This window comes from Euphorbia lathyris, chromosome 6, assembly GCF_963576675.1.
Source record: "Euphorbia lathyris chromosome 6, ddEupLath1.1, whole genome shotgun sequence".
NCBI lineage: Eukaryota > Viridiplantae > Streptophyta > Magnoliopsida > Malpighiales > Euphorbiaceae > Euphorbia > Euphorbia lathyris.
In genome coordinates, this window is record NC_088915.1 from 82,068,387 (window position 1) to 82,077,235 (window position 8,849).

An 8,849-nucleotide genomic window follows, 5' to 3' on the forward strand; every position below is an offset into this window, starting at 1 on the left:
ATTTTTAAAATAAAGTTTATACTTAAAAATAAATATCTAATATATAAATATAATAAATAATATTAGCAGGCCAGACCGAGCTCGATCAAACCATTATATTTTAAAAAAATCCAATCTCGCTCTAGATATAGGCGGATATTAACGGGTCTGAACCTGGATCCGTCTGGACCTAAAGTCAGTTTCCTTTATGCCAGCCACATCCATTTGACATAAGTCTAGGTAAACCATACAAGTAGGGCTGTAAATGAACAGAGCCGCTCATGAGCGGCTCGATGATTGGCTCGATAAAAGCTCAGCTCGACTTGGCTCGATTTGTAAACGAGCCGCTCGTGAACATGATTTATTGGCTCGGTTCATAAACGAGCCAAGCTTGAGCAGGCCAAAGCTCGGCTCGAAAGCTCGCGAGCAGACTCGATTAGAACATTTATGAACAAATTTTAGTTTTGTAGAAAACTATATAGTTTTGTTTTAGTTCAAAAATATCTAAACTTAATATTATTTCATTTGCTATTAGATGAGTTCGTTCACAAACATAATAAATGAGTAATAGACGAACTATTTATAAGCATCTTATTTATTTATTCACGAACTTTGCTTGTGAGCTTGTTTATGTACACAATTAAAGAGTTATTTGCGAGCAAACTTCACAAATATAATTAACAATTTACTCACAAACAATTCATGGTTAGATAATTTTCTTAATGAACCGAGTCCAAAAGAGGATTTCGGGCTCGAAACAAGCTCGAAGCTCGGCTCAAGCTCGTTGAGCAAGGCAAAGCTCGACTGGGCTCGACTCATTAATTTTATAACAAGCTCGGTTCGGGCTCGAGCTCGTTAATTTTATAGCGAGCTGAGCTTGAACAGGCCAAAGCTCGGCTCGGCTCGATTACAGCCCTACATACAAGTAATCGAGCTTATAAACAATTCTAGACTTAAAAAGATAAACTGACCTTTACCTCTACCCATTCCGATAAGTGCGCATATGGAATTGCATTCCCATCCCGTTAAGCTTTTCCAATTAAAAACAACGTTTGGTAAATGTAAAAATATTTTAAGAAAAAGCTCCAGCATGTAGATTTTGAGAAAAATAGCTGTCACAACTTATCAAGAAAGCTAATATTAAATTTTTTTTAACAAAAATAGTCGTAACTTTCAATATAACCTAATATTATATATTTTTTATTCCTTAAACTTTTAGAACTTTGATTGTGTTCGTGTATTGTTATTTACCGCTCCCAAATTGCTAGTGACTAGCCTCTATTGGATAATTTTGCCCTTTTCATAGTTTTTTTTTTTTTGAAAAACTGATTTTTTTTCTCTTCCAATCAAAACTGAAATTATGAAAATAATTGATGAGTTACGACCCAAGAACCCCGAAAATGGATGATTACGAGTCAGAAAAATTGATGAAATACATTTTTCGTGAAAACATATGTTATTCTCTTCCAATCAAAACTGAAATTCTGAAAATAATTGATGAGTTACAACCCAAAAACCTCAGAAATGAATGATTACAAGTCGGAAAAATTGGACGTGGTACATTTTTCGCGATTTTCTTTTTTGGCCAGGCGGAAATTTTGTCCGCCTAGGGTTAAAAAAATCGCAAAAAAGACAAAATTTGAGTTTTGAAAAAAAAAATCAGTTTAAAAAAAATATAAAAATGGGAAAATTGTCTAATAGAAGGAAGTAACTAGCAATTTGGGTGCGGTAAATAACAACCACCTTGCGTTTTTATCAAACACTCATCAGTTTTTTTTCAAGAACACTTTCCTCTACTTCTGTTGGTCACAACAATATCAAATTGGCTGCCAAGATGATTCACTCATCGCATCCTCTCTATCTCTCTACTTTCTCTCTCTATATTCTCTATTTACCCGTAATTGACTTTATCATCAGAGTTTATACCGAGATCATCCCCAACACAGATTCAACGAGCGGAACAACCACCTTACCCCAGTATTTATCATAATATATGTCTCGTTATACAATAATCATCTTTAATAATGAAAAATGATGCTTTGTAACATTATAATTACAAGTAAACTATACTCGTACATAATCGTGATCTATATATTCTACATGATTATATATGATATAAATAAATGACACAAAAATGATAATTGTGTCAAACAGGTGTATTCATAAACGTGTTATCGTATCAAAAATTGACAATCCTGCCCACAAATTGAGTACCTCTACCATGCTAGTAACGTCTCGAAATCGCTGGCATCGCGCATTTATTCTTTCGATCATGGTAAAGTCTTAATATAACTGCTGCAGTTTCTTCAATTGCTTTCCCTGTGACTTCTGCATTTTGAACCAAAGATTTAGTATATCAAATTTATTGCATTTCGTGTCCGTTTCTATTACTATTTCCTACGCTAAATTTTCTTTCCTTTTCCGTTTTAATTTCAGTTTCCGTTGCACGTAGTATCAAATTCCATAAATGGAAGGCAATAAAAAACACTTAGTATTGAAAAACCTTACCAATCACAGGCCAAACCGGATTTTGCGCAAACACCTTACGAGCAAATTCCAATTCCCTTCTTACATGATCCATCTCGGAATAACTACTACTCATTTCTCCGGTAAACCCGAGCGTTTTCGCCCTAGCTCTACGAATCGCCTGTAAAACCACCGGATTGATCGTCAACCCGAAAACCTTCTCCGGATCAATCGAAAACAGACTCTTAGGCAATTGTATACCAATAACAAGAGGCACATTAGCAACTTTGTATCCCTTCTGTGCCAAATAGATCGACAAAGGCGTCTTTCCGGTCCGCGAAACACCAGCAAGAACAATGTCGGCCTTGTACAAGTTCTGCGGCAAGGCGCCATCGTCTTGTTTGATGGTGAATTCGATGGCTTCAATGCGTTGAAAGTATTCTTCGGAAAGGGGAGCTGTTCCGCGGGGAAGACCGGAAGGGGAAACACCTAAATGAGTAGCGATTGCTTCGGTGATTGGCCCGAGAATGTCGGTTGAAGGTAATCCCCATAAGTTGCAGGCTTGTTTAGCTGATTCAGCCATTGAAGGATCTGCTAGAGTGTAGACTACAAGTGCTCTTTCTTTTGCTGCTTGTTTTATGATTTGCATTAATCTTTCTGCGTCATCTATCTGAAATGATTCGGGTGAAAATGTTTTGGATCATTAGAACAAATTAAGGCAGGAAATCTAAGAGCAATTCAACAGTTAAAATGGAAGTTGATTTGATGACCCGAACAAGTTTAACTACATCATCGACTTATTTGAATTAAGGATAAAAATGGCTTCTAAAGTTGGGATCCAAAATCAATTTAGCCCAAATCGTATTTTAATATCTACCGTAATATTTAAATTAGCAAAATTTGATAAATCAACCTATATTTTAAGAGCTTTAGATATTAAAACTGATTATATTTATATCAATTTATTAATTTGAAGACCGAGTTAATATCTAAAATTTAATTTGTATTAAATTGATCATACGACCAAATTTAGAGATCAGTTTAACACTTAATTCTGATTTATTTTATAACTTTTTGACATGGGTTGTTATCTGATGTTTTTTAATTCAATAATGTTTAAAACTAAAATTTTGAATTTTTTCTTTTACGAATTGAATTACAAAGAATATATAATATAAGTAAAATTATATTTTTTTTGTTTATTTAAACATAAATTTGGCTCAGTTTTTTATTAAATCCATTTTTTTCCACAATCGAACTGCCAAATATCAAAAAGGAAAAATTTCCAATTGAACCAAACCAAATAATTAAAATAACCGAACTAAATAAGAATTCGGTTTGATTATCATTTTTTTGTTGACTTTTTGCACACCCCCGGTCATGAGTATAATTAGACCTGTTCACTAGTTCGGTACTTGTACAGTCCATCCAGGCCCAGGCCCATGTCTCGTGAGCCCGGTTTGGACATGAAAATTTATTTTTCGGTCCAGTCCCGTTAAAGTCGCCTCCTTTTTAGGTAGATTTAGGATTTATAAAAATAGCACACTGGACCGGTCTATTAATATTAATTAATAAATTTATATATTTATTTTCAAGTATAAATTGAATTTTTTATTATTAAAAACTATACATATATTTAGGTGGGGTTATATAGGTTGGGTTTGAGATTTGATTTTTGAACTCGATTCCAGTCTGGTCCGAACCCGTCTAAATTATCAACGGGCTGGATTCGGCTTGAACTGAGCATTTTTAAGCAAAAGCCCGCTGGCCCGGCCCATAAAACTAAGTATAATTTATCCAGAATATAAAATGAGAAGAATAAATTGATAAGTAAATAAAGGAAAGAGAGGGTAAAAGCCAGAATTACCCCGGAAAAGAGGTGGGTATTTACAGGACAACCCCGATCAATCAAGCAATAATCAAATTGACCCAAGGCCGCACCAACGGAATGCTCCGCCGTCCACCCAGTTCCATCGGAAATCATGTAAATCGACTTCGCACTTATCATTTCCACCGCTTCATCATCTGAACCACTAGAATCTTTGAATTCGCTTTCTCTAAGATCTCCTCGAGCAACCGGATTAAGTTCCGCCACCTGATTCCGGTGACCTGGACGGTCTAATTTACGGCCAGATCGAATAGCTCGAGCCATAGACCAGCGATTGAGCTGAGAACTTCCCTTGGGCTTCCGCCGCTGAGGCTCGGCATGAGGATCGGAATTTGGTTTGGGATTGGGTGAGAGTGAAGCCGCCGGAGAGAGGTACCGGGAGTTGATGGTTGAGAAAGTAATCATCTTTTATGATGCGTCATGTTGAGATCGGAGCACTAGTGAAGATAGATTATGGGCCTGAGGCCCGTTTATTGAATCCAAAGCCCACAGCACTTATCCAAATTCTAAGCCCAAAAATCTTATCTAATAATCATAGAAATGAATTTATACTATTGGTATCGTGTGGCGTTTACTTCTTCCTCCGAAAGTTAAGCCAGTCAAGAATCACGTCTTACCATATTTGCAATAGGCACATATACAGGTTAGGACAAACCATATATCGATTAAGATAAAGGGACAAACATCCGCAGTAACATCACACAGACAATCCACATCAGTCACATATAACAGTAAGCAATAGCAACACACAGAGAGACACAATATATGAATAATACACAATAGATTTTATTAATCATAAGTAGACCTGTCCACGGGCCCGGGTACCCGCCCGGCCCGCCCAGGCCCGTGTCCCTTGGATCGGTCTTGGACAATGAAATTTACTCTTAGGCCCAGGCCGGCCTAGGCCCGCTAAAGCCCGCTTATTTTTTGGACGGGCTTGGGACATATGAAAATATCACGGGCCGGCCCAGCCCGGCCTGCCTTATTAATATTAATTAAAAAATTTACATATTTATAATTAAATATTTATTTTAGGTATAAATTTGATTTTTTATAATTAAAAATTTTGTATATTTTTTTAGGTGGACTTATATGGGTTGGGTTTGGGATTTGATTTTTAAGCCCGAGCCCGTCTAAATTAATACTGGGCTGGGCTGGGCTTGGGACGAGCACTTTTACACAAAAGCCCGCCAGGCCCGGCCCATGGACAGGTCTAATCATAAGGCAACAATATTACACCCTCGATATCCTATCAGTAGCAGTGGAGGAAGACGGGGATATCCTAAGCCTATCTAGTGTCAAGTTCCGGGGAGGATAGTCTCACCTCCTATAGTGTTTCTTATGCCAAGGCTAGGCCCATGGCAGTGGACGTTACAACGTCTCATTCACCACTGCCTCAAATGCCTTGGCACACTCCCCTACTCTTTGCCCCATTACATAGTCACTCCTCACTCTTTCCCTCATTACACAAGTCAACTCTCACTCTCTATTACAATGTTTATTATTACAACAAATCCTCCCATTACACTCTCCCCTTAACACTACTTGGCTGAACCAAATTGACATTAAGGTCAATAAGTTCAACCAAATAATTCTGTTTAATTGAATTGGATAACATCATAAATAAACCGTAGTGCTTACGGTGTTACTTTGTTTTTGACAAAATAATCATTAATTTATCAATTTTTACTATTGGGTTACCGTTATTTTGTCAATCTTTACTATTGGATTAATTGACAAAGTAACAATAGTCTATATCTAAATTTTAATATATTATATATAATAAAACTCTTTTCTATTAAACATAAAAATTCTTACATTAAAAAATAAGAAATTAATTTAATATAATATTCAAAATGAAAATTTAATTAATACGCAATTTAACATTATAATAACACAAAGTGCAAAATCTTTTCTAGGATTAATATGCAACTGTCATCCATGTTCTTCTCCTTTCTCTTCCCTTTTTCTGCCAAAACTTTCTATTTTGTTGGTCTACTTTGAGTAGGACAAAGAAAGTCTGTCTTCCTTCTTCCTCCTCCCATCGGGTTAGGTTTCTGTATTTTTTATTATTGTTTTTTTTTTCTTTTTAGTATGTGTTCATATATTTTATGAGATCTCTTTATCCGTCTGAATTGTATATGCTTTCTACTACTCTGTCGTTTATGTTTTTTTTCGATTTAGCAAGAGCGGAAACGGTTTATCTTATCCGTGGATCAATAAATCTATGTGGTTGCAACAAAAGAAATGACTCAGATCCAAATGTTCAGAATGATCTAAATGGTGAAATTTGGATGGCATCTACTTTTCTGCAGATTTTGATTTATGAAAAATATATGTTTCATTGTTATTTTGTGTTTTTTTTATGCCTTTATGACTTTTTTGTTTTATGTAGTCGTTTTAGTCTCTTTGTAGATCTTATAAGGTTTGATTCCTTACTATTGTTTTCTTATTATACTTATTGTGTTTTCATCTAATAAAGTTATAAGTATTTTCATAAAATAAAAAAATAAAATAAAAACACTTCATCTTCAACCACTTATTTTTGAGTTACCATCATTGTGATCAATATTACTGTGAAAACGTAAGGATGGGAAAATTACACAGAAATTCATGTTTTAAAAACTATTTACAACTATGTCAAGTCATAATTTTGAATTATGTCAAACTAGTAAACTCAGTACTTTTAATATATTTTAAGGGTTAAAATTTATAAATTAAGAGTCTAGAATATATTTTCTAAGATTTATGATTTATGAATTGGGGTCTAGAAATTTTAAATTATAGTGTAAAATCATAATATATAAAAAATAATGACATATTAAGAATTAAATTTGGTAATATGACTTAGTTGTAATTTTGTATTTAATTATGATATTCATGTAATTGACCCTTTAATTTTATTATACTAAATGATGAGGACAAGGTCCATTGGCCAAAAAGTTAGTAAGATAAAGGTCCGGCCCATCTTAGAAGCCCTATATAAAGTCAATCAACCCCATTAATAAGAGGTCGAACTCTCTTTCCAGTTATATCCTCTCCTATTTAATTAAATTTTTTGCACACCTCAAACGGATTAGACTTTGAAAAATTATCCAACCGTAATATTAAAATTAGCCCCCCATATATGGATTTCTGGCTCCACCATTGCTGGTCGAAGTGAGCTCGGTTCAATCTGGAGATTTAAAAAATTTCATAATGGTATCTAATCAAAATCAATGGTTTAATTTGATTCGGGCCTAGAGAAAAGTTCAATGGTTCAATGCGGTTCTGAATCTTTTTATTCGGGTATTCGACCATGTTCAAGAATCTCCAACACATTTAATCAGTTATAGTAAGAATTTAAAAATCTCCAGATTTGTACCAAATCTAAGTCCAATTCCGGATCTTTTTATTTGGGTATTCGGTCCGGTTCAAGAGTCTTCAATATTCTATACTTAGCCCTCATCTTTGAACTTTAAAAACGGACATAAAAATCTTTAAACTTTGCCATTTACTAATATAAAAAGTTCCCTAGGAAAGTAAACGACATCAAAATCGTCATTGACGATCTTAAAATGAAAAAAAAAATAAAAAACTAAAATTGTTTAGAACCACATTTGTTACAGAACCACATATTTTTATTTTCTAAAATCATTGTTTTTGTATTTTTTTTAAACAACAATTTTCTCTCTCCTAACCAAACAACACCTAAATGACATCAAAATCAAAAATTAAATTTGCTTAAAATATCATTTTCACTAGATTTAAAATAAAATGTTACCTGTTATTACAATCGTCAAAAGTTAATAGATTTCAATTTTGATATTAAAAAACCAAAGAACCAAAATTGAACACACCTAAGATACGAAATCAATCAATAATAATAGTTGATATTCATTAATATGATTAATTAGAACGAAAACTTGAGTGATAATGATGATTAGAATAGATTAAGAGCGGACCTAAGGGATGGCGATGGGGGTAGGAATGAACTGAATCCCACATCGGAAATGGAGAGGGAGTGATTGGGGCTTATTAGTAAGATGTGAATCCAATACATGTAGACTCGTTTTAAAGCCGTGAGGCTCAATATGTTGGATTTTGGCCAGAGCGGACAATATATATATGGTATTAGAACAGGGTGTTACAGTTAATGCTCTGTATCATTCTTTATGGATGTTTTAATGAGATTCAAATATGAGATCTCTTTCCATAAACCCAGCATGCGCTACCAATTGAGCTACAAACCCTAGATAGAATCTCCATCATTTTCTACTGATGATTATACAAAATACATGTTATATCTTACATACAAAAACAAAATTTTACTAGGAAGATCAATCATTGAGAACTTGATGATCTTGAGTTGACGATGGTATTGATCGCAAGATTAATAACCTTGAGATAATTGTTGACATTCTTATGATGAATGTATTAATCATGATATTAATGACCTTAAGGTGACCGGTGATGTTTCCGTGATGAAAGTATTAATCGTTCGATCAATAACTTTAAAATGGTTGTTGACACTCAT

At 34.3% G+C, this 8,849-nt stretch overlaps 1 protein-coding gene across 1 annotated transcript; it reads right to left on the minus strand.

Annotated features, from left to right (window-relative positions):
• Window positions 1-1,932: 1,932 nt before the first annotated feature.
• Window positions 1,933-4,755, minus strand: LOC136231905 (probable pyruvate, phosphate dikinase regulatory protein, chloroplastic). The gene is made up of 3 exons (XM_066020927.1): window positions 4,313-4,755; window positions 2,488-3,115; window positions 1,933-2,307 (listed from the first exon to the last, which is right to left on the minus strand). The coding sequence occupies exons 1-3, from the start codon at window positions 4,736-4,738 to the stop codon at window positions 2,204-2,206; spliced, it is 1,158 nt and encodes a 385-aa protein (XP_065876999.1). The 5' UTR covers window positions 4,739-4,755; the 3' UTR covers window positions 1,933-2,203.
• Between the last annotated feature and the right edge of the window lie 4,094 nt (window positions 4,756-8,849).

Bases quoted from the DNA above. Each gene is read 5' to 3' on its own strand.
- LOC136231905 (XM_066020927.1), bottom strand. From the start codon at position 4,738: ATGATTACTTTCTCAACCATCAACTCCCGGTACCTCTCTCCGGCGGCT. The intron at 3,116-4,312 runs GTAATTCTGGCT...GAATCATTTCAG, and splicing joins ATACCCACCTCTTTTCCGGG to ATAGATGACGCAGAAAGATT. The intron at 2,308-2,487 runs GTAAGGTTTTTC...TTCAAAATGCAG, and splicing joins TCCGGTTTGGCCTGTGATTG to AAGTCACAGGGAAAGCAATT.